Source organism: Narcine bancroftii, chromosome 4 (genome assembly GCF_036971445.1).
Source record: "Narcine bancroftii isolate sNarBan1 chromosome 4, sNarBan1.hap1, whole genome shotgun sequence".
Lineage (NCBI taxonomy): Eukaryota > Metazoa > Chordata > Chondrichthyes > Torpediniformes > Narcinidae > Narcine > Narcine bancroftii.
The window spans coordinates 99,991,444-100,016,023 of record NC_091472.1 but is presented as its reverse complement, the minus strand read 5'-3'; the positions used below and the strand labels follow the sequence as shown (position 1 = coordinate 100,016,023).

General features: G+C 42.1%; 1 protein-coding gene across 3 annotated transcripts in view; it reads left to right on the top strand.

Moving 5' to 3' along the window:
• serac1 (serine active site containing 1) overlaps positions 1-24,580 on the top strand; it is a 180,249-nt gene that overhangs the window by 36,104 nt on the left and 119,565 nt on the right. For all 3 annotated transcript variants that reach the window (XM_069932195.1, XM_069932194.1, XM_069932193.1), the window contains exons 3-4: positions 1,254-1,390; positions 19,049-19,138. In XM_069932195.1, coding sequence (XP_069788296.1) covers positions 1,254-1,390; positions 19,049-19,138 — 227 coding nt within the window. The remainder of the gene's footprint in view (positions 1-1,253; positions 1,391-19,048; positions 19,139-24,580) is intronic.

The following is a 24,580-nucleotide window of genomic DNA, read 5'->3' as shown; positions in this document are numbered from 1 at the left end:
CACTCAATGTCACCAAAACTAAAGAGCTGATTGTTGACTTCAGGAAAGGAAAGCCAGAGGTGTACAATCCAGTGATCGATCATTGGGGGATCAGAGGTGAAAAGGGTGAGCTTAGTTCTTGAGAGTCACTATCTCAGAGGATCTTTCCTGGACCCAACACACTAATGGCATCGTGAAGAAAGCATGACAATGCCTCTCTGTCCTCAGGAGTTTGGCAAATGTCTACATAGGTGTGATGGAAAGTGTGCTGACCAATTGCATCACCGTCTGGTATGGAAACACCAATGCCCTTGAGCGAAAAGCCCTCCAAAAGGTAGTGGACATTACAGGTAAAACCCTCCCCACTATTGAGTACATCTGCAGGGAAGACTGCCGTTGAAGAGCAGCAACAATCATCAAAGACCCACACCACTCAGCACACCCTCTCTTCTTGCTGCTGCCATCAGGAAAGAGCTAAAGGTGCCACAAGACTTGCACCACCAGGTTCATGAACAGCTGCTATCCCTCCACCATCGGACTCCTCGACAACAAACTCAATCAGACTCATTTAAGGACTCTGATGTGCACTTTATTGCTTTTCTTTTTGTTCTCTCTGTATTGCAGTTTGTTTACATTTGTTATCGTAGTTTATTTTTTGCTCTACCAATTAGTGGTAATTCTGCTCTGCCTGCAGGAAAAAAGAATCTCAGGGTTGCATGTGATGTCATGTATGTACTCTGACAATAAATATGAAATCTGACAGGCCCTTCTGTCCCATGAGCCCATGCTGCCCAATTGACCTACAACCGACATACATTTTGAAAAGCGGGAGAAAACTGGAGTACCTGGAGGAAACCCTTGCTGACATGAGGAACATGCAAACTCCTTACAGACAGTGCCAGATTTGAACCTGGGTTGCTGGTGCTACAACAGTGTTGCACAAACCATACTGTCCTTAAGTCTCTTGGCCTTGGCTTAAGTCATTTTTTATTCAAACTATGCTTCTTCCTTTGTATTTCACATCACTGGAGATGTTTAATCTGATTTTCTATCCTTTATGTCAGTGGCACACCAAGAGAATGCTAGTTGCACATTCATTCAGTGGGGCTACATTATCTGAAGATTCTCTAACATGTGATCATTTGGTCCCAGTGTATTTTTTTGATTTCTATCTTGGAGAAACCTAAATATTGAAAACAATTTGTTTTATTTGACTTCAAATATGTGTTGTGTAGATTGAAGTGAATTAATTTGTATTTTCTTGTCTCCTTTAGTGGGTGCACATTCATTACCTATGAAATTCTGACATTAGGAAAAAATGTGACCATTGACACAGAGGCTGTAGAACGGGAGAAGTTGAAATCTTACATCTACATACAAACTGCTCCACTGGAAGAGCAAGGATTGCAGGGTGAGAGTTTTAAGTTCACTGCTCTTATTGTTAAAGATTGGGTCCTCTACAAAATTATGTATGAATTATACCTATAAACATTGTCCTATAAATTCTTCTCTTCCACCCCTCAGAAAATACCTTTTAAAATAGTGTTATTTTCCAAAGAAATACTTTATTATTGCAGAATGATTTTGATCAGCTGGTAAGATGGTCTCTGCTAGCACCACCCTTTGAAGAAAGAAGTTCCAAAACTCACCTTTCTCTGAGAGGAAAAAGAATCTTGCGTCATCTTTGACTTGTAATAGCTTAGTGTATTGCAGGCTTGCAATGATTGTGCCTGAGGAGATGAACATTATCATCCATTATGTAATTATCATAGAATAGTTAAGATTTACTTGCATGTTGCATTGTATGGTGTACAAATAAGATCTGGGTAGGATTCAGAGTTGGGTAGAGAAGTGGCAGATGGAATTCAGTCTGTGATGTGATGCATTTTCGAAGATGAAATTTGAAGGCTGAGTACAGGGTTAATGGCAGGATTCTTTACATTGTGGAGGAGCAGTGGGATCTTGAGATCCAAGTCCATAGATATCTCAAGGTTATTGCACAGGTTGGTAGAATAAGAAGGCACATGGCATCCTAGCCAGTGATTGACAAATTGAGTTAAAGTGGTGGGGTAAATTTATAATGTTGTACTTGTGCCTCTAGACATACGAGAATCTCCTCTGAAATGTATTAAAAGATTTTGTTTAAATATGTGCAATCCTGAAAGTTTCTTATTTTTCTTTCACTTTATATAACTATATTTTATTTTCATATTAATTATTCTGAGTGTGGGGAAGGGGGTTTTGGAGGGATTAAATACCATCATGTATGTAGTTTTAGGTTGGTTTTTCTTTTTATAATTTGTATTAACCTAACAAATTTGACTACTACATGTGTGGAGAAATTTTTAAATACAATATTCGAAAAAAGAGATGCGTGGGGTAATGTGCAGCTCTATAAAACTCTGGTTGGACCACAGTTCGAGCATTGCATTCAATTTTGGTCACTTTATTATGCTTCATTACATTCTGCTGACCATTCACAGCTCTACCGTTGAGGTCGTCAGGAGTATCAAGTTCCTTGGTGTGCACTTAGTGGAGAATCTCACCTGGTTCCTTAATACCAGCTCCACAGCCAAGAAAGCTCAGCAGTGCCTCTACTTCCCGCGAAGGTTGAGGAAAGTTCATTTCCCACCCTCCATCCTCACTACATTCAACAGAACATGTATTGAGAGCATCCTGTGCAACTGCATCACCACCTGGTTTGGAAGCTATACCACCTCAAACCTGTAAGACCCTGCAGAGGACAGTGAAGTCAGCGGGGCCTCTCTTTCTACCATGACGGACATCGACAACACAAGATGCATGCAGAAAGTAATAAACATTGTGAGGGACTTCACACACCTCTCATGTAAACTTTTTTCCCTTCAGCCATCAGGCACTTGGGCCATTATGTCCAGATTAGGCAACAGTTTTTTTTTTTCCCCCAAGCCATCAGGCTCCTGAATTCCCAGAACATATGTGGATAGTGTACTGTGGACTTTTATTGTATATGTCTTAATATTATAACTTCTATTTTAATTTATATTAATGTAAATCTGCTCTGTTGGTCCTGGAGAAAGGCTATCTTATCTTTAAATGTGACTTGACTTGAAGATGTAGATGCTTTGGAGAATGTGCAGAGAGGATTTACCAGGAAGTTGCCTGTATTAAAGAACATATTTTATGGATCAAGTTTGACAGAGCTAAGGCTTTTCTCTTTGAAGAGGCAAATGATGAAGGGGTGACTTAATAGAGGTTATATTACAAGATTATAAAGTGCATAAATTGGATGCACACCCAGCACCTTTTTCCTGAGGTGACAATAGCAAATACCAGAAGCCAACTGTTTAAGGTGAATGGAGGTAAGTTTAGAGGAATGTCAAAGGTATGTTTTGTACACAGAGAGGGCTGGGTGCCTGGAATGCCTTGCTGAGGGTGATGGTGAGGGCTGGTACAACAGGGGCATTTGGAAGACTCTGAGATGAGCACATGGATGTAAGAAAAGTTGAGTTATGGGTGTGGGATAGGAAAGGAGTAGATTGTTGTGGAGTAGGTTTCACGAGGTTGGCATAACATCATGGGCTAAAGAGCCTGTGGTGTAATATTCCATGTATATCATCTCACAACAAAGCAAAAAAAAATCATTTCCAATTTTGGAGTTCAGATGAGGTACACATGAGCTAGTGTACATTCAGTTTCAATGCTTACACTTGTTCTGCCTGTTATCTCAATGAGAAAAAGTTGAATATTTCCTGGATAATGTACAGGACTGCACTACAAATTGTTGATTTTATTACCAGCAGTATCCTTTGAAAGAGCCAGGCATGACAACCTAACACCTTGTCTGTAGCAGTGATGAACCTCAGTCATAATCTGCATTCTCAAGTAAATCTTTCTTTGCTATTAGTTATCACTGAGGTTGAGATGGAGAATTGTTTGCTGTTGATATTCACTCTTTGTCTCCTTCACCCACTTCAGCAGCTTGATTACGTCAGCATAGCTTTTGGTAGATTTCCCAGAAAAATCTGAAAGAAAACCTTAACAGGTTACCCATAGAGAGGCAGACTGTTTAATGGCTAACAAATTTCATCGAGCAGACTGTAAAGAGTCATTTTTCATCTGGGCACTCTCCAAAATCAGGGTATGAACATTGAGTTCACGGGATTCCACTAATCAGCTTGCCTTTCGCCCCTCCCCCTTAACTAGTTATTCCAGTTCCTACTTCCTTTCTCTCTCCAACCTGCCTAGATTCCTCCCTCCCACCCCCCCCCCTTCCCCATTTTGTTCGGACATCTCTCATGTTCCCCCACACCTTGATGGAAGGATTCAAGCCCGAAACATTGGTGATGTATCCTTACCTTTGCTATATAAAGGCATTGTTTGACCTGCTGAGTTTTTTTTAAACTTACTGCCATGTATGGGAAGGCTGCAGTAGTAGGCATTGTTACACCAGCACCCAGAAGAAATTATTCAACAAGTAAAGTCAGTAGTTCATGGTCAATTTAAATAGTGCTCCACTATTGCTTGTGTTCAGCTGTGCAATAATCAGTCAGAGAATAGAATTGAAAAGATTTTCATTTAATTGTACGTTTCTGGCCACCTTTTGGCATGCATATGCGAAACTATTTCTCACGATGGTATCTTTTTTAATACTTTATTTGAAAGTTTACACATGTGCAACATATAATCCATATGCATCCATCATTTTGATACAGATTGTTACTGTCGACAAACCAAAATAAACCCACTCCCCTTAAAACTAAAATCCTCCCTAACCCCATCCCCAAAAAAACCAAATCAATCATTACTTGGTACATCTTAAAAACTTATAATATACTAAAGAAAGAAATAGATAAAAAGTAATAAAAGTAGTGGATTGCACTAAGGTAAGTTAAGAGTACAGAGGACTTGACTGTCAAATATTATTTGTAATACCTGGCAAGGTTGTCGGTAGTGGCAAGGAAACAGTATTGAAACAGTCTGCCTCTCTATGGGTAACCTGTTCAGGTTTTCTTTCAGATTTTTCTGGGAAATCTACCAAAAGCTATGCTGACGTAATCAACAGTACCTATCTTTTATGTATGGGCTTCATATTTGTAAATATGTATTATATTTCTTAAATTATAACTAAATTTTTCAAATGGGATGGATTTTTGTATTTCTGCATGGAGTCTTATCTATACCCAGGTAAGAATTCAACTTTCAAGTAACTGCAATACATTTTCTTGGCACTGCCAGTACTACTTTTAACAAATTTCATTTGAGTAGGTGAAAGGACTAACTTGGGTATAGTTCCTTCAACATTCCCTAACAAAAATAAATCAAGATTTTATGAATATAGAATATTAGTAATTTGTTCCAGTAATTCCCCTACTTTTACCCAAAATGGTCTTACTTTGGACATGTCCATGTAGATTGCAGAAAGGTACTTCTTCAATACCACATCTAAAACATTTATTTGTTAAATCTGACTTTATTTTATGCAACTTGTATGCTCTGATGTATTGTTGATGTAAAAAAAATTTATTGTACTAATCTATATCGCACATTAATTGTATTCGACATGCAATCTCTACACAAATCCATCCATAGTTGTTCATCAATTGTAATGTTGAGATCCTGTTTCCATTTTTGTTTAAATTTGTATAATCCTGGTTTAGATGTTGCTCTCGGTAATAACAAGTACATTGTAGAAGTAAATTTCTGTACTGGCCCTCATCAAATAAGATTTATACATCATTACACGGCAGTAGTAAACTTTCTGGTCCCAATTTGTCCCTTAAAAATCACTTTACTTGGAAAAAAAACAAAAGAGTGTATTTCTAGATATTCTGTATTTATCCCTCAATTGAATAAAGGACATTAACTGACCTTGTTCATAACAGTCTACTATCTTAATTCCTTTATCATACCACAATTTCAAAAATTTATTGTCTTGGAAAAGGGTATCAAATTATTCTGAACAGATATAGTGATATAACCCCATCCCAATTTCCCCATCTATCTTGCCCCAGATATTGATTAAGTGTAAGGGTGTGTCTTTAATTTTGAACATCAATCTTGAATGTAAATTCACCTCACAAAACAATCTAATTTGTTCATGTACAAAAGAACAAAAATCCGGCCTCTTCAGAAGCAAACTATTTAATCTCCATCTAATAGATTGGTTTTTCCTTATCAGGCATTTCAATCTGTAACAATAAAGGTGAATGATCAGACAAAATTCATGCTTTATAATCTGCCTGGAATAAACTACCTTGAAGCTGTGCTGAAAGTAAGAAAAAGTCTATTCTGGAATATGAATCATGCCAGTTTGAATAAAAAGAATATCCTTATCAGATGGATTTAGTCTACTCCATATATCTATTAAGTTCAGATCTTTCATTAAAGTCATAGTTGTTTTTGCTGTCCTGCTTCTATTAGTTCCTCTTGAAAATCTGTCTAATAATGGAAAACTCCCCTCCTACCACTATATTCTCATGAGAATTCACTAGATTTAGGAAGGTTTCCTGTATAAATCTCATCTGTGTTAGGTGTTTAGATATAACAAAAGACTCCATAATTCAGAGTAAATTTGGCAATGAACCATAACAAACCTACCGGATCTGTCTCGACATGTTGGACTTCAGTTGGAAGATTTTTATTAAATAAAATTGCTACCCCGCCCCCCCCCACTGCTTCGAGTTGAAAGAAGAAGCTAGAACATAGCCAACCCAATCTCTTTTCAATTTTAAATGCTCTTTTTCTGACAGATGTGTTTCTTTTAAAAAGGCTATATATACAGCCATCTTTTTAATGTGCGTTTCTTCTGTTTGATGGTCCAATTAATCCCATTTATATTAAAATTTAAGAGTTTTATCGATTTACTCATTACTCTATAGTTAACCTTCAGTTCCATCACCTTGTCTCGCAAACCTCTACCAAGCAATTAAATGATTCTGCATCCTCTGTGCTTGATCTCTGCCCACCTGACAATCCAAGAATGAAAATAAAAAATATGAATAGAAAGTAAAGTCAAGTACAGTCCTGAATATAATACCATTTAACAGAATGTACAAAAATGAACCCCCCACCTCCAGTCGTGTTGCTTACCGAAACAACACTAACAGCCTCCCTTGTGTGGGCCATGACCGAAGTCACAGATACACACATGAATCGGCGGAGGTCAGCACGCACCTCCACCTCTCCCCACCCCCTGAAAAACTTAATACATTTCTTTTATTATATATATATATATATATGAAAAACAAACTTCAAAATCATTGTTAAATTCCTTCCCAAAACATATAAAGTCAACAATACAAAGAGAAAACACATTGTTCTTCATCCTAAAGGTCTTCAACCCGATTGTCGATTTGCCAAGTTTCCAACAAATTCTGCCTCATAAAAATGATTAGAAAGAATCTGGTTTGTCTATTTGGGAGAAAATCTTTAAGGTCGCTGAGTGTCATAGAAAGGAATTCTCCCACAGAGTCTTTTTCACAGGATGAAATAATTTCCTTTGCTTTAAAAGATCTTCACTGATATCGGGATGAAATAGAATTTTACTCTTCTGAAACTCAAGTGGCCCAAGTCTTTGACGAGCCTGTTGTGCATCTATTCTCATATCCTGATAATGCAGGAATTTTATCAGTACTGAACATGATGGGGGTGGTGGTGGTGGTGGTTTAAACAAAGAGCTCAGTGAGCGCTTTCAATTTCTCCCACAAAGTTCTCTTGGCCCAGTACTTCTGGTATCTATTTCTGAAAAAAATTTGGCATGTCTTGTTTTTCCATCCCTTCATTCAAACCCTCAATCTTAATACTATTCCTTCTGCTATAATTTCCAAAACATCAATTTTATGGCACGGCTTTTGATTTAGAATAGTCAAGGCAGTCTCATTATTCTCCATATGTGACATTTTATTTTCTTTCAATTTATTAGCTTCATTTATTTTTATCAATATGTTGCTTCATAGTGTTCATAACTTCAGTTATTTTACTTATTTCTGCTTTCATGTCTACTTCATAGTTCTTCTTTGGCTTGGCTTCACGGATGAAGATTTATGGAGGGGTAATGTCCACGTCAGCTGCAGGCTCGTTTGTGGCTGACAAGTCCAATGCGGGACAGGCAGACACGGTTGCAAGGGAAAATTGGTTGGTTGGGGTTGGGTGTTGGGTTTTTCCTCTTTTGTCAGTGAGGTGGGCTCTGCGGTCTTCTTCAAAGGAGGTTGCTGCCCGCCGAACTGCGAGGCGCCAAGATGCACGGTTTGAGGCGATATCAGCCCACTGGCGGTGGTCAATGGGGCAGGCATCAAGAGATTTCTTTAGGCAGTCCTTGTACCTTTTCTTTGGTGCACAACTGTCACGGTGGCCAGTGGAGAGCTCGCCATATAACACGATCTTGGGAAGGCGATGGTCCTCCATTTTGGAGACGTGACCTACCCAGCGCAGTTGGATCTTCAGCAGCGTGGATTTGATGCTGTCGGCCTCTGCCATCTCGAGTACTTCGATGTTAGGGATGAAGTCGCTCCAATGAATGTTGAGGATGGAGCGGAGACAACGCTGGTGGAAGCGTTCTAGGAGCTGTAGGTGATGCCGGTAGAGGATCCATGATTCGGAGCCGAACAGGAGTGTGGGTATGACAATGGCTCTGTATATGCTAATCTTTGTGAGGTTTTTCAGTTGGTTGTTTTTCCAGACTCTTTTGTGTAGTCTCCCAAAGGTCCTATTTGCCTTGGCGAGTCTGTTGTCTATCTCGTTGTCGATCCTTGCATCTGATGAAATGGTGCAGCCGAGATAGGTAAACTGGTTGACCGTTTTGAGTTTTGTATGCCCGATGGAGATGTGGGGGGGCTGGTAGTCATGGTGGGGAGCTGGTTGATGGAGGACCTCAGTTTTCTTCAGGCTGACTTCCAGGCCAAACATTTTGGCAGTTTCCGCAAAACAGGACGTCAAGCGCTGAAGAGCTGGCTCTGAATGGGCAACTAAAGTGGCATCGTCTGCAAAGAGTAGTTCACGGACAAGTTGCTCTTGTGTTTTGGTGTGAGCTTGCAGGCACCTAAGATTGAAGAGACTGCCATCCGTGCGGTACCGGATGTAAACAGTGTCTTCATTTTTGAGGTCTTTCATGGCTTGTTTCAGCATCATGCTGAAGAAGATTGAAAAGAGGGTTGGTGCACGAACGCAGCCTTGCTTCACACTATTGTTAATGGAGAAGGGTTCAGAGAGCTCATTGCTGTATCTGACCCGACGTTGTTAGTTTTCATGCAGTTGAATAACCATGTTGAGGAACTTTGGGGGGCATCCGAGGCGCTCTAGTATTTGCCAAAGCCCTTTCCTACTCACGGTGTCGAAGGCTTTGGTGAGGTCAACAAAGGTAATGTAGAGCCCTTTGTTTTGTTCTCTGCACTTTTCTTGGTGCTGTCTGAGGGCAAAAACCATGTCAGTAGTTCCTCTGTTTGCACGAAAGCCGCACTGTGATTCTGGGAGAACATTCTCGGCGACACTAGGTATTATTCTATTTAGGAGAATCCTAGCAAAGGTTTTGCCTGCAATGGAGAGCAGCGTGATTCCCCTGTAGTTTGAGCAGTCTGATGATGGCATCACGAAGGTCCTGAGGCAGCTTTTCTTGGTCCCAGCAGAGCTTGAAAAACTCATGCAGTTTGGCATGCAGAGTTTTGCCGCCAGCCTTCCAGACCTCTGGGGGGATTCCATCCATACCTGCTGCTTTGCCACTTTTCAGTTGTTCAATTGCCTTATATGTCTCTTCCCGGGTGAGGACCTCATCCAGCTCTAGCCTTAGGGGCTGTTGAGGGAGCTGGAGCAGGGCGGAATCTTGGACTGAGCGGTTGGCACTGAAAAGAGATTGGAAGTGTTCTGACCATCGGTTGAGGATGGAGATCTTGTCGCTGAGGAGGACTTTGCCATCTGAGCTGCGCAGCGGGCTTTGGACCTGGGGTGAGGGGCCGTACACAGCCTTTAGAGCCTCGTAAAAACCCCTGAAGTCGCCAATGTCCGCACTGAGCTGGGTTCGTTTGGCGAGGCTAGTCCACCACTCATTTTGGATCTCCCGGAGTTTGCGCTGAAGATGGCTGCATGCGCGATGGAAGGCTTGTTTCTTCTCTGGCCAGGACGGCTTTGCAAGGTGAGCCTGGTGGGCAGCTTGCTTCTTTGCCAGCAGCTCCTGGATTTCCTGGTTGTTTTCGTCGAACCAGACCTTGTTTTTCCTGGAGGAGAAGCCCAGTACCTCTTCAATGGATTGCAGTATGGTAGTCTTCAGCTGATCCCAGAAGGTTTCAGGGGACGAGTCCGTGAGGCTGATTGCATCCTCGAACTTTGCTTTGAGGTTTGCCTGGAAGTTTCCTCTCACTTCGACTGACTGCAGGTTTCCAACATTGAACCTCTTTCTGGGGGCTTTACTGTTCCTGGACTTTGGCTTGAAGTGAAGGTTGAGCTTGCAGCGAACCAGCCGGTGGTCAGTGTGGCATTCCGCGCTGGGCATGACTCTGGTGTGAAGCACATCTTGTTTGTCTCTTTCTCGCACCAGGACGTAGTCCAGGAGGTGCCAGTGTTTGGATCGGGGATGCATCCAGGTAGTCTTCAGGCTGTCCCTCTGCTGAAAAAGGGTGTTTGTAATGACAAGCCGCTGTTCTGCGCAGAGCTCCAACAGGAGGCGCCCGTTGTCATTGCACTTGCCGACACCATGCTTGCCCAGGACTCCTGACCAGGTTTCTGAGTCAACGCGAGCGTTGAAGTCGCCAAGGATGACAACCTTGTCAGCTGTAGGGGTGCGTTGAATGAGGTTGCGCAGATCAGTGTAGAACTTGTCCTTTTCTGCTTGTTCCGCCTGGAGGGTTGGAGCATAGACACTGATGAGGGTGATGCGACGCTTGTTTTGAAGGGGGAGTCGCATGGTCATGATCCGGTCCGAGTGGCCTGTCGGGAGGTTTTCGAGTTTGGAGGCAATGGAGTTCTTGACCATGAAGCCTACACCAGATAGGCGTCGTTCATCTATAGGCTTACCAGACCAGTAGAGTGTGTAGCCTGTGCCGCGTTCTTGGAGGCTGCCTACATCTGCAAGGCGGACTTCACTGAGAGCGGTTATGTCGATGTCGAGTCTGAGGAGTTCATGTGCGATGAGGGCAGACCGATGTATCCACATTACTCACTTCCTTGTGTATGGTTGGTTCTGATTCTACATCATCTCCCTGGTCACTGTCAGAAGAAGAGCTATCCGACTCTGACGCTGATTTGGATAGACCTGATTGACTTCAAGTTTCTTTCTCTTCAGCGCCATCATCCCGTTTCACCGGGTGCGGCGCACTTCGTTGCAGCAGCGGAGGCTGCTCACCTGTCTCCGGGGCAGCTGAAGTGCTTGTCCCCGGCTCTCGAATCAGCTCAGGGCTTGTCGTCCATTTCTTCTTGTCTTCTTTACGTTGTACAGTAAAGCCAGCCCTGATTTTCTTTCTCTTTTATTCTCTTCTTCTTTTCCCCATGTTTGTCAGCAAGCGGATATATTCAAAGTTTGTTTAAATTTGTTTTCATGCGAGGTACATTACTTTTAAGGTACTTTATAAATAGTTTTTCAGGAGAACCCCACATCACATGACATCCATCATGATAGTATCCTGTTTCGCTCCTATGTGCATCTTTAATCCATTTCCAATCCTGCAAAATGCTTAAAAGGTGGATATTAGTATGCTCAGTGTAGTCTTTATAAATTGCTAATATGAATTGATACTAGTCCAGCAGTCCTTGAGTTACTTTTTCTAAATGCAACCATGCAAAAAAATTAGAAGAAAAGGAACTCTAAAAAGCACAACTTTGATCATGCCCAGTTTAAGCCTCCTTGTTTATACCATTCTGTTAATTTATCTAGTGCTATCCTCGGTTTCCCCCCTCTCCATAAAAATTTCCTTATTATTTTCTTTAACTCCTTGAAGAATTTCTCTGTCAGTTGTATTGGCAATGCCTGAAATAAGTATAATATCCTTGGAAAAATGTTCATTTTAATACAGTTTATCCTTCCTATTAGTGTTAGTGGTAAATCTTTCCAATGCTCTAAATCGTCCTGTAATTTTTTCATTAGTGGATAATAATTGAGTTTATATAGTTGGCCGAGATTTTTGTTTATTTGTACACCTAGGTATCTTATTGCTTGCATTTGCCATCTAAATGGTGATTCCTTCTTAAATTTTGAGAAATCCGCATTATTCATAGGCATTGCTTCACTTTTATTTACGTTTATCTTGTAACCCGACACTTCTCCATATTCCTTCAATTTCTTATATAATTCTTTTATTGATAGTTCTGGTTCTGTTAAGTACACTATAACATCATCCGCAAATAGACTGATTTTATATTCCTTGTCTTTTATTTTTATTCCTTTTATATTATTATCTATTCTTATCAATTCTGCTAGTGGTTCTATAGCTAACGCAAACAATAAAGGTGATAGTGGGCATCCCTGCCGCGTTGAGCTGCTTAAGTTAAATTGCTTTGATACATGTCCATTTACTGTCACTTTCGCTAACGGTCCCTTATATAATGCTTTAATCCAATTAATATACTTCTCCGGTAAACTGAATTTTTGCAATACTTTGAACAAATAATTCCATTCTACTCTGTCAAAGGCCTTCTCTGCGTCTAAAGCAACTGCTACTGTAGGTGCTTTATTCCCTTCTACTGCATGAATTAAGTTAATAAATTTACAAATATTGTCTGTTGTGCGTCTTTTTTTGATAAATCCAGTTTGGTCTAAATTTACCATTTTCGGTACATACTCTGCTAATCTGTTTGCTAATAGTTTAGCTATTATCTTATAATCTGTGTTAAGTAAAGATATTGGTCTATATGACGCTGGTGAGAGTGGATCTTTCCCTTGCTTTAGTATTACTGTAATTATTGCTGTTTTACATGAATCTGGTAAGCTTTGTGTTTTATCAATCTGGTTGATTACTTCCAGGAGGGGCGGAATTAATAAGTCTTTAAATGTTTTGTAGAATTCTATTGGGAATCCATCCTCTCCTGATGTCTTATTATTTGGTAATTTTTTTTATTATCTCTTGTATTTCTACTATTCCAAATGGCTCTGTTAATTTATTTTGTTCCTCTATTTGTAGTTTTGGTAGTTCAATTTTAGTCAGAAATTCATCTATTTTCCCTTCTTTCCCTTCGTTTTCAGTTCGGTATAATTGTTCATAGAATTCTCTAAAGTTTTCCTTAATTTCTTTTGGATTATATGTAATTTGTTTGTCTTTTTTCCTTGATGCCAATACCATTTTCTTAGCTTGTTCTGTCTTAAGCTGCCATGCTAGGATTTTGTGCGTTTTTTCACTTAGTTCATAATATTTCTGTTTTGTCTTCATTATATTCTTCTCCACCTTATATGTTTGTAGTGTTTCATATTTTATTTTTTTATCCGCCAATTCTCTTCTTTTAGTTGTATCTTTCTTCATTGCTAATTCTTTTTCTATATTTACTATTTCCCTTTCCAACTGCTCTGTTTCCTGATTATAGTCCTTCTTCATCTTGGTTACACAACTTATTATTTGCCCTCTAATGAATGCTTTCATTGCATCCCATAGTATAAACTTATCTTCCACTGATTCCGTATTTATTTCAAAATACATTTTAATTTGTTTTTCAATAAATTCTCTAAAATCCTGCCTTTTAAATAACATGGGGTTTAATCTCCATCTGTACATTCTTGGAGGGATGTCCTCTAACTTTACTGTCAATATTAAGGGTGAATGGTCCGATAGTATTCTAGCTTTATATTCTGTTTTTCTTACTCTATCTTGCATACTAGCTGATAACAAAAATAGGTCTATTCTTGAGTATGTTTTATGTCTAGCCGAGTAATATGAATATTGCTTTTCTTTTGGGTGTTGTTTCCTCCATATATCCAAAAGTTGCATTTCTTCCATTGATTTAATTATAAATTTGGTTACTTTGTTCTTTCTGTTAATTTTTTTCCCAGTTTTGTCCATATTTGAATCCAAATGCAGGTTGAAATCCCCTCCTATTAATATGTTCCCTTGCGTATCTGCTACCTTCAAAAAGATATCTTGCATAAACTTTTGATCTTCTTCGTTAGGTGAATATACATTGAGTAGATTCCAAAACTACGAATATATCTGACATTTTATCATTACATATCTCCCTGCTGGATCTATTATTTCCTCTTCTATTTTAAATGGTACATTTTTACTAATTAATATAGCTACTCCTCTTGCTTTTGAATTTTACGATGCTGCTATTACGTGTCCTACCCAATCTCTCTTTAATTTCTTGTGCTCCAATTCAGTTAAGTGTGTTTCTTGCACAAATGCTATATCAATTTTTTCTTTTTTCAGTAAATTTAGCAGTTTCTTCCTTTTAATTTGGTTATGTATTCCATTAATATTTAAAGTCATATAGTTCAACGTAGCCATTTTATACTTTGTTTATCTTTCCTTTCCGTTTCTCCATCATTACCTTTCCTCCTTATCCATTTCTGTTTTCTTGTTTTAAACCCTTTATAAGACAACATTCCTAAAACATCAAACATTTTCCTTATTCTCCTATTTAAAACTTCTTTAGCCCCAATCTCCCCTTCCCCTCCTGAGTTGTCCTTTATCCCTTGTCGGACAACCACATCTCCCCTCTCCATTTGGATTTGCGAATTCACTCGCAAGCGTCAGCTGATTTTGCAGTGACCGCAACTCCTCCCCACCCAGCCCCCCCAGAAAAGATTTCACTTTTCATATGTAACAAAGGTCACTCTTTTAGTTCCCTCCTTATTCCCTCTATTCCATTTCCTTCCCTTATTAATTCTTGTCTATACTATCTATATTTTCCTCTAAATACGGATACATTCATGTATGCATATTATACATATACACACATATACCTCTTTACCCACATACATATAAATCGTGGTCATTTTTACTCTTATTACATATCTTCATCTCTCTGGTTGTTTTGTAGTTGTTCTACAAATTTCCTTACTTCCTCTGGATCCGAGAATAGTTTTTTTTTCCATCAGATCGTTTTCGATGTATTGAACTCCTTTCTCTTCTTCAGGAGTTCAAAACTTATATCTGGATAAATGAAGATTTTTCGCCCTTTGTACTCCAGTGGCTTGTTGTCCTCTCTTACTTTTTCCATTGTTTTCTCCAGTACCTTTTCTCTTGTAGTATATCTTAGGAATTTTACTAAAATAGATCTTGGCTTTTGTTGTAGTTGTGGTTTAAAGGCCAATGCTCTATGTGCCCTTTCTATTTCCATTTATTGCTGTAGTTCTGGACATCCTAGGATCCTGGGGATCCAATCTTTTATAAACTCTCTCATATTCTTGCCTTCTTCATTTTCTTTAAGGCCCACTATCTTTATGTTATTTCTTCTGTTATAATTTTCCATTATATCTATTTTCTGAGCTAACAGTTCTTGTGTCTCTATAACTTTTTTATTAGATTCCTCTAATTTCTTTTTTAAGTCCTCTACCTCCATTTCTACTGCTGCTTCCCGCTCTTCCATCTTGTCCATTCTCTTTCCCATTTCTGTTAAGGCCATATCTATTTTATTCATTTTCTCTTCTGTATTGTTTATTCTTCTTCTTAAATCATTAAATTCTTGCACTTGCCATTCTTTAAATGACTCCATGTATTCTTTAATAAGAGAAAGTATATCCTTTATCTTGCCTTTCCCTTCTTCTATTTCACTGTACTCTTCCTCTTCCTCTTCTTCTTCCTCTGGGTTGGCCATCTGTTGTTTCTTTGTTGCCCTTTTCTTCTCTTCTTTCTTGTTTTCGTTGTCTTCTGTGTTCTCCTCTTGCTGCAGGTGTTCTGCAGCTGTCATTGCCGGCTGTGGAGATCGACTCCCCAGCTGGTCACCCCTCCCGTCAGTGTGTTCTTTTGCATGCGTGGTTGCGCACTTTTACTCGGCTCAGCGAGCCATTTTTGTAGTCCACTTTCTACCAACCTGAGGGAGCGGGTTTCTCTCTCCACCGTGGGCCTCTTCGAACAGGTAAGGCCTTCTCCTTCTTCTTCTGTTGTCTTCTCTTCCTCTCTTCTTAACGTTGATTTCAATTTTTCTTTTTTCGTCGCCATCTTCTTTCCACCTTTATACTCACTTTTCTTTAATTTTTATTTTTGTGCCTTTGTGTTTTCCTTTGTTTTTTCCGACTTTTCTGGAGAGGGCTGGAGTTCACCGTCCGGCCACTACTCCATCACGTGACTCCTCCCATATAGCAATGCTTCATGACATTCTGAACATGTCTCATGGGGACCTTGACAAATACTTTCCTGAAATCAATATAGACCATATCTACTGCCCTACCCTCATCAATTTCTTTTGTTAGCTCCTCAAAAAACTCAGGGTGGTGATGCACAACCAACCCTTCACAAAGCCATGCTGACTATCTTATCTAAATGCTCATAGATCCTATCCTTAAGAATCCTCTCCAATAGTTTGCACACCACTGAAGTAAGACTCACTGGTCTATATAATTCCTAGGATTCTTCCTATTACCTTTTTTTTGAACAAGGGGGCTACATTTGCTATTCTCCAATCCTTTGACACCTCCCCTGTGGCCAAATGGGGCTCAAAGATCATAGCCACTGCCCCAGCTATCTCTTCCCTCACTTCCTACAGCAACCTGGGGGATATCACATCCGGCCCTGGGGACTTATCAATCTTAATGTTTTTAAGAATATCCAACACTTCCTCTTCCTTAATTTCAACATTGTTCAGGACACAAGGTTGTTCTATTCTGACCCTCTCCCTGATCAAGGTCCTTTTCTCTTGTGAATTCTGAAGCAGTATTCATTTAGGACCTCCCCAATCTCCTCCACATCCAGGCATACATTGCCTCCTTTATCCTTTAGCAGCCCCACTTCATTCTCGTCATCCTTCTGTTCTTCACCTTTAATCTTACATGCCAAGGCCTTCTCATGCCCCTTCGAGCTCTCCTAAGTCCTTTTTCAAGCTCCTTCCTGGTTACCATATACTTCTAATGAGCCTTTTCAGTTTCCTGCTTCCTATATCTAATGTATGCTTCCTTTTTCCTCTTGACTAGCTGCATCACCTGTTTCATCTCCCCAGTTCCGTTTTCTGACAATCTTTTCCTTGTCCCAGTAGGACAAATCTATCCTGAACCCAGCACAAATGATCCCTAAACTTCCTCCATATTAGTTCTGTGCTTTCACCCTTGAACATCTTTTTCCAAATTACTCTCTCTAGTTCCCCCCTCATCCTATCATAATTTGCCCTTCCCCATTTAAACACATTATTTTGTCTGCTTTTATCCTTATCCATAGTGATGTTAAAATTCAGTTGTTGTCACCTTCACCAAAATGCTCACCCACTAAAAGGTCCACCACCTGACCAGGTTCCTTACTCAGAATTAGATTGTGTATGGCCTCTTCTTGTCAGCTGGTCCACATACTGTGTCATGAATCCTTCTTGAACATTACCAGACAAATCTATCCCTCTTGCAGTCAGTAAGTGCCAGTCAATATTAGGCAAGTTGAAGTCTCCCATAACAACAACCCTGTATTTCCTGCACCATTCCAAAATCTGCCTACTTATCTGCTCCTCAGTGTCCCAAGGGCTATTTAGGGGCCTATTTGACTGCTCCTAGTACAGTTACTGCTCCCTTCCTGTTTCTGACTTCCACGCACACTGTCTCAGAAGATGCTCCCTCTGCAGCCTCCTCCCTTTCCATCGCTATAATACTATCTGTGACCAGTAATGTTACTCCCTCCCCTTACCTCCCATCCTATTCTTTTAAAACACCTTAACCCCAGTACCTGCATCAGCCAATTCTACCCTTCCTCCTGCTAAATCTCTGTAATGGCCACAAGATCATACTGATCCATGTTCTAAGTTCATCCCTTTTATTCCTAATATTCCTAGGGTTGAAATAGACACATTTCAAACCCTCTAACTGTAATATCTGCCTATTCCCCTTCCCTCGTAACAATCACTTCACTTTTGGGGGTGACTGTTTCCTTTAAGCTCCTCTCTATCACTGCCTCTGCCTCCCAAATGATCCAGTGTTCATCCATTTCCCTAACTCTGTCTCCCAGGAGCTACAGCTCGATGCACCTTTTCTAGGTGTAGTCATCCGATTTCTCACATGCTGCATTCAGAGTATTCCACTGCCTTAGCTGCTATCTTCATTAACTATTCCTAGTTTAAATACAAAGATCTTACCTTACTGGAAACAAGCTCGTCCTCAGCCTCTGCTTGCCGAAGCCTCCTGAGCCAAAATCTCAAAGTCCCACTCCCACCTTGAGCCACTCATATACTGGCCACTCAGCTTCAGCTTCCCCTCATTTTATTTGTCACTGCCCCTTATCTGTAGTACTCAGTCCAACCTATCATCGTTCTTTTTAACCCTAACATTCCCCTCTGCTCCCTTTTTAAATACAGTCACCAAAGCTGGTTCCTGACTTTCACAGCTCTCCCAAATCCCTTGTTCTTCCTCTTCCAATGATGGTCCGGAAATTGCAATGGTCTGAGTCCCTGCTCCGCTGCTGTTTTAAATGCACTCACCAAAGCCGGTTCCGACACTCTAGCTCTCCTGAGTCTCTCCTCTCCTTCCAGTGTACGTCCCAAAATTTGCTAGAGTTTCTAACGTCATACCAAACCTCCGCAATCTGAGGAAGTAGAGGTGCTGAGATGTTTCTCACAATGATGTTTGTGTGTTCGATCCAGGAAAGGTCCTCTGAGATGGTGACTCCCAGGAATTTAAATTTGCTCACCCTCTCCACATCTGATCCCTCAATGATCACTGGATTGCACACCTCTAGTTTTCCCTTTCTAAAGTCTACAATCAGCTCCTTGGTTTTGGTGACATTGTGTGCGAGAGTGTTGTTAGTACACTAATCAGCCAAGCTTTCAATCTTTTGTTTGTTGACTTAGCGCAGATTTTTATAGAGACCATTATCATCGGCAGGTTTGTTGCTGACACGTGCACAGCAACCCTGTGATGTTCCAGTATGATGGAGATTGTGCAGATGTTTTCGCCAATCCTAACTGATAGGGGTCAAGAGGTGAGGAAATCCAGGATCTAATTACATAGTAGGGTATTGAGGTTAACAGTTAGTTTTCTATATTTCAGGAATTACAAGAAAAGCTCGAAAGCAACTTCACAGGGCAGTGAAAAAATTGATTCAAGCCACCGCTGATATTTTCTCCTTACCGTTGGATGGTAAGTCTTAATATTTTTTTCTGTCGCAAGATGATGTTTCAGCAATGGAAGTTGTCCTTTAAAATACAAGCTGTTAGTGAAACAGTAGCAGACAAGGTTGGAGATTTGATGTCACTGATGGATGTATTTGTGCCCAAGATAAATAATGCTGCACAGTAGCATGGCATTGGTGCAGTGCCTTGCCAATGCGCACTGGAGTTTCAGATGTTGGAATTGCGCACAGGGGTAGCACAGAATTGGTGCAGTCACCAATTGCCCTGTCTGCATCAAGTTTACAGAATCAGACACACCTCCCACAATCTCCCATTTAAAAGGTACTGTTCCCTTTGCGGTTCAATAGTCCACTCTTCCATCTCCACTAAGTACTTATACTGACAATAACCACACTAGCAGTGGGAGTAGAAGACAGCTTTAATATACTAATATGTATACTAAAAGGTCTCGTCTCTCTGCAAGACGAACCTGGAAGGCTAGACTGTAGCTCTGGACTGCTTTATATACAAGGTCACCGAGATGACCCCTGGTGACCTAGTGGTGTAATTACATATCACCACATTCACCCCCCCTTAAAAAAATTGTTATGCCCCCCCCCCCCCCGCCCTTCTTCCCTTGTTTGTAAGTTCATAAGTCCAAAATTTTTGTGGCTTCCGTTGCCTTCTGGACCTCCTCGGTAGTGGTATAGGGGTGGGGAGTGTGGTCTGCCTTTTCGGTCTTTCTTGGTGGAGGTGTGGGAGTGGGAAGTACTAGATGGCCATGTGGCCGTGTGCGCTGGGGATCCTCTTGTATGGGTTAGGTCCTGCCATCAAGTCTAGGGTGGTGATATTTTGTGGGGCGGGCGTACCCAGGGTCCTAATTTCCGGGGTGGGTGGATGGATGACTGTTCTAGTGACTGTTGCTGTGCTCCTTGTTGATCCATAGACATCTGTATTTCCTCCGCGTTGTTCACACATCCGGCCAGCGCAAGATCCCTGGTGGCCACTGAGTCTTCTCTTCCATCTGGGAATGTGATGAAGGCGTACTGAGGGTTCGCGTGCCTCAACTCCACTTGATCCATTAGCGGATCCACTTTGTGAGGTCTGCAGTGCTTCTGGAGGAGAACAGGTCCCCCCGATGTCATCATCCATTTTGGCAGCACTGTGCCCATCGTGGCTTTCCTTGTGAAAGAAAAGATACGGTCATGTGGGGTCATGTTAGTGGCGGTACACAACAAAGAACGTATAGTGTGTAGGACTTCTGGCAACACTTCTTGCCATCTAGTAACAGGCAGGCCTTTTGCTTATAAGGTCAAGAGGACCATTTTCCAGATAGTGGCATTTTCCCTTTCAACTTGTCCGTTCCCCCCGGAATTGTAACTTGTAGTGCGGCTGGTTGCAATCCCTCTCTCGTGCGGGTACTGCTGTACTTCTGCGCTCAAGAATGCAGCACCCCTGTCTGTGTGTGTGTGTAGTTCGGGTACCCAAATATGCTGAAGATGGGTTGGAGGCATTTTATAACAGTGGCTGCTGATACATCAGAACACGGGATTGCAAAGGGGAAAAGGGAATATTCATCTATTACATTTAGGAAATAGAGGCACTCAAAAGGTTTGGTAGCTTTTATCAGGGTGGCTTTGTCTGGCCGGTAAAATTGCAGTTTGCATTCCGCACAGATGGGGCAGCTCTTGTTCACTGACCTCACTTCCTCTACCGAAAATGGAAGGTTTTGGGTTTTAATGAAGTGAAACAGTCAAGTGACCCCCAGTTGGCCCAGCTCATTGTGGAAGCTCTGCAACTGGAACGTGTGGTTAAGGATGGCACAAGTGCCTTTGGACAGCACATCCGGGGGCTCGTTGAGTCTCCCGGGGCGGTATAGATGTCGTAGTTAAATGTAAACAATTCTATCGCCAGTGCAGGATTTTGTCATTCTTAATTCTCCCCCTGTTCTGGTTATCAAACATAAAAGCCACAGACCATTGGTCCATGATGAGGGTGAAGTGTTTGCAAACCAGATAATGTCGCCAGTGCCTTACTGCTTCCACAATGGCTAGGGCCTCCTCTACTGCTGAGTGCCTTACCCCTGACCCCTGCAGGGTTCGCGAGAAAAAGGCCACCAGTCGTCCGTCTTGGTTTAGGGTGGCGGTCAGAGCCACATCGGATGCATCCGTTTCTACTTGAAACGGGATCAACTCATCTATGGACTGCATGGTAGCTTTAGCGATATGGTCCCTAATGTCCCTGAATGCTCTGGTAGCTGCTGGGCACAGTGGGAAAACTGAGCCTTTTATAAGTGGGCGGGCCCTGTCGGCGTAGTTGGGGACCCATTGGGTGTAGTAAGCAAACAGTCCCAAACACTTTTTTAGTGCTTTCAGCGTGTGTGGCACTGGGAGGTCTAGGAGAGGGCGGATACAGGCTGGGTCTGGGCTGATTTCCCTGTTCTGCATTATGTAGCCCAGGATTGGCAACTTCCTGGCGCTAAAGATGGATTTGTCCCTGTTGTATGTTAGGTTCCTTTCCTCGGCTGCCTGGAAGAAGCGTTTTAAATTTGTGTCATGATCCTCCTGAGTGTGGCCACAGATCGTCACATTGTCTAAGTAGGGGAACACCGCTTTCAGTTGGAACTCATCTATTATTTGGTCCATTTCTCTCTGGAACAGGGACACTCCAATGGTGACACCGAAGGGGAGTCGCAGAAATTGATACAGCCTGCCATCTGCCTCAAATGCCTTGTAAATGCGATCGCTGTTTATAATGGGCAGTTGGTGGTATGTTGCCTTCAGGTCTATGGTGGAGAACACCTTATACTTCGTAATGTTTGACCATGTCTGCTATGCATGGCAGGGAGTAGGCATCTAGTTGTGTAAATTTGTTGATTGTCTGGCTGTAATCCACTACCATGCGCAGTTTTTCTCTTGACTTTACTACAACCACCTGGGATCTCCAGGGGCTTGTGCTCTGCTCTATGATGCCCTCCTGTAGTAGTCTGCAGACCTTGTCCTAATGAAGGCTCATCTCTCGGGCTGTACCTCCTGCTCTTTGTGGCTATTGGTGTGCATTCTGGGGTCAGGTGTGTGAACAGCGGAGGGGGTTCTATGTTCAGGACAGACAGGCTGCAGTGTTGCTTCCTCGTAAGGTGTAGTGGGGGGTGAGGCCCGTTGTGAGCTATTGTAATGCTTTCTAACTGGCACTGAAAATCTAACCCCAATAGTACTGGGGCACAGAGGTGAGAGAGTACTAGTAATTTGAACCCTTCGTATTTTGTGCCCTGGATTTCTTGAGTAACCCTGCAAAACTGTTTTACCTCAGCCGCAAGGCTGCTGGCTGCTAACAGGATCTGGTGCTCACTCGGGCGTGTGGGGAGGGCAAGGCGGTTGACTAACCCCTGGTCAATAAAACTTTCAGTGCTTCCACTATCTATTAAGCAATTTACCCACATCATTAATTTTGATGCACACAATGGCATCAGAAAAATTGTGTGCACTCGCCTGATTCATGTGTAGGGAAGCAAGTCTGACGTGTCCTTCGTGTCATTCCATCCGATAGTACTCTGCATCATATCTCCTGAAGACTGTGCTGTGCCCTCTGCTTTGAGGCATTTGTCCAAGATGGCCGGCTGCACATGGGATTCTTCTTCTGTTTGTGGAGAAAGAACTTTCTCGCCTTTCATTAGCATGTGAATGGGCCTTGGCTGTGACCTTGGGGCTTCTGCAGACTTTTGCAGCATAATGCCCACGTTTTCCACAGTTAGAACAGACACTTTCTCTGACAGGGCAGATGGCTCTGGGGTGCTTTCTTTGTCCCCAGAAAAAGCACTTGGGACCCTCAAGGTGTGTTGCTGCTGCTGTGGATTCCTGTGAGGCAGCATACTTTTCTTTTCATGGGGCTAGAGAGTCCAGCAGTGTGGTTTGTCCCAGCCCCTCCTGTGAGTACTCCTCCAGTTCTTTCCTGGTGCTTTTTAAAGCTTCTGCAATAGTCTCTGCCTCATCTAGCCCCACCATTCCTTTCTCCAGCAATCGATGTTTCATCTCAGTGGACCGTATGCCCGCTACAATTCTGTCCCTAATAAGGTCCTCCGCATACTCCTGATGTGATACTGCTTTAAAGTTGCATCCTCTCGCCAGGTCTTTCAGAGAGAGTATAATGTTTCTGGCAGACTCCCCTATTTGTTGTGACCTGGTCATGAGTCTGTACTGGGAGTAGAATTCGCTATGCCCCTTACTGTAATGCCTCTGTAAAATGCTCATTGTCACTTGGTAGGACCTGGCATCCTGTATAAGGGAGTAAGGGTGGTCTCCCAGCTGTGCTAACAGCAGCATTAATAGCTCTTTATCCGATGCCTCAACACCCTGCATGTAATTCAGAAAGCATCTCTGCCAGCGACCGAAGTGCGTGCCGTCTCCAGGATTTCTGAGGTCGAGCGCCAGCCTGTCTGGTCGCAGCACATGGCTCAGCCACAGTCTCTGGTCCCTTAGGTGTAGCAAGGGTGGATCATGGCTGGTAGAGCCTCTGTGGGGCTTGTGTCTGCTGGAGGAGTAACCTGGGTGCTTGGGGCTGTTGGCTGGGTCTCTGGCTTTAGGACATTTGCAGCGGGCTTAGTGGGGATCCCAGTGGTAGCGTCAGGTCTCCGTGGTACTGGGGAAACTGCTGCTGGGGAAGTGACGGTAGCGGTGTCTGCTTTCCCTGGCTCTGGAGTGGTCAGGAATTCTGCATATACGTGGCGATCGGGACACGACTTGTGGAGATCCTTCCACCCACACTTGTAGTGGCCCCTTTCTGATTGGACCAGGGTTTAGGGTCGGTGGCGCCTGTACTTGTGAACCCACAGGCATGCAGGGCTCTTGGCACTTTCTTACCTGCCCTATCGTATTTCTGTGGTCTTCCCCACATTCCACCACGATTCCAGTACAGTGGTCCCTCGCTGTCTCTGTCCTCGGATGCACATGCGTGCTAGTTGTCCCTGGATTCCATTCCTCAGGAAGAGTCTCCAGGTGGTTGGGTATGCACGTTGGAGCAGAAGCAGCTTCCATCCTAGTAGCTATGATATTAGTTTATTAAATTGTACTGACAATATATAAGACAGTGAGTATAAGACAGCTTTAATAAACTAATATGTACACTAAGAGGTCTTGTCTCTGCAAGACAAACCTGGAAGGCTAGACTGTAGCTCTGGACTGCTTTATATACAAGGTCACTGGGATGACCCCTGGTGACCTAGTGGTGTAATTACATATCACCACATTACTCAGGCACTGACTGTGCGGACTTTGCACATTGTCCCCCTTTCAATTTAAATTGAAGTTTATTTGTCACAAAATACCTGGTACAGTGAGAAGTTTCTTCTGCAAACAGATCAACAGCTTATCTCCAGCATTGAATAGCCATGTTTGGAGCACAATTTACAGAGTATAGGATTACAATGAAAAGGAATATCAATTAGCAACAAGCATAGGAAACATGAGACTCATGG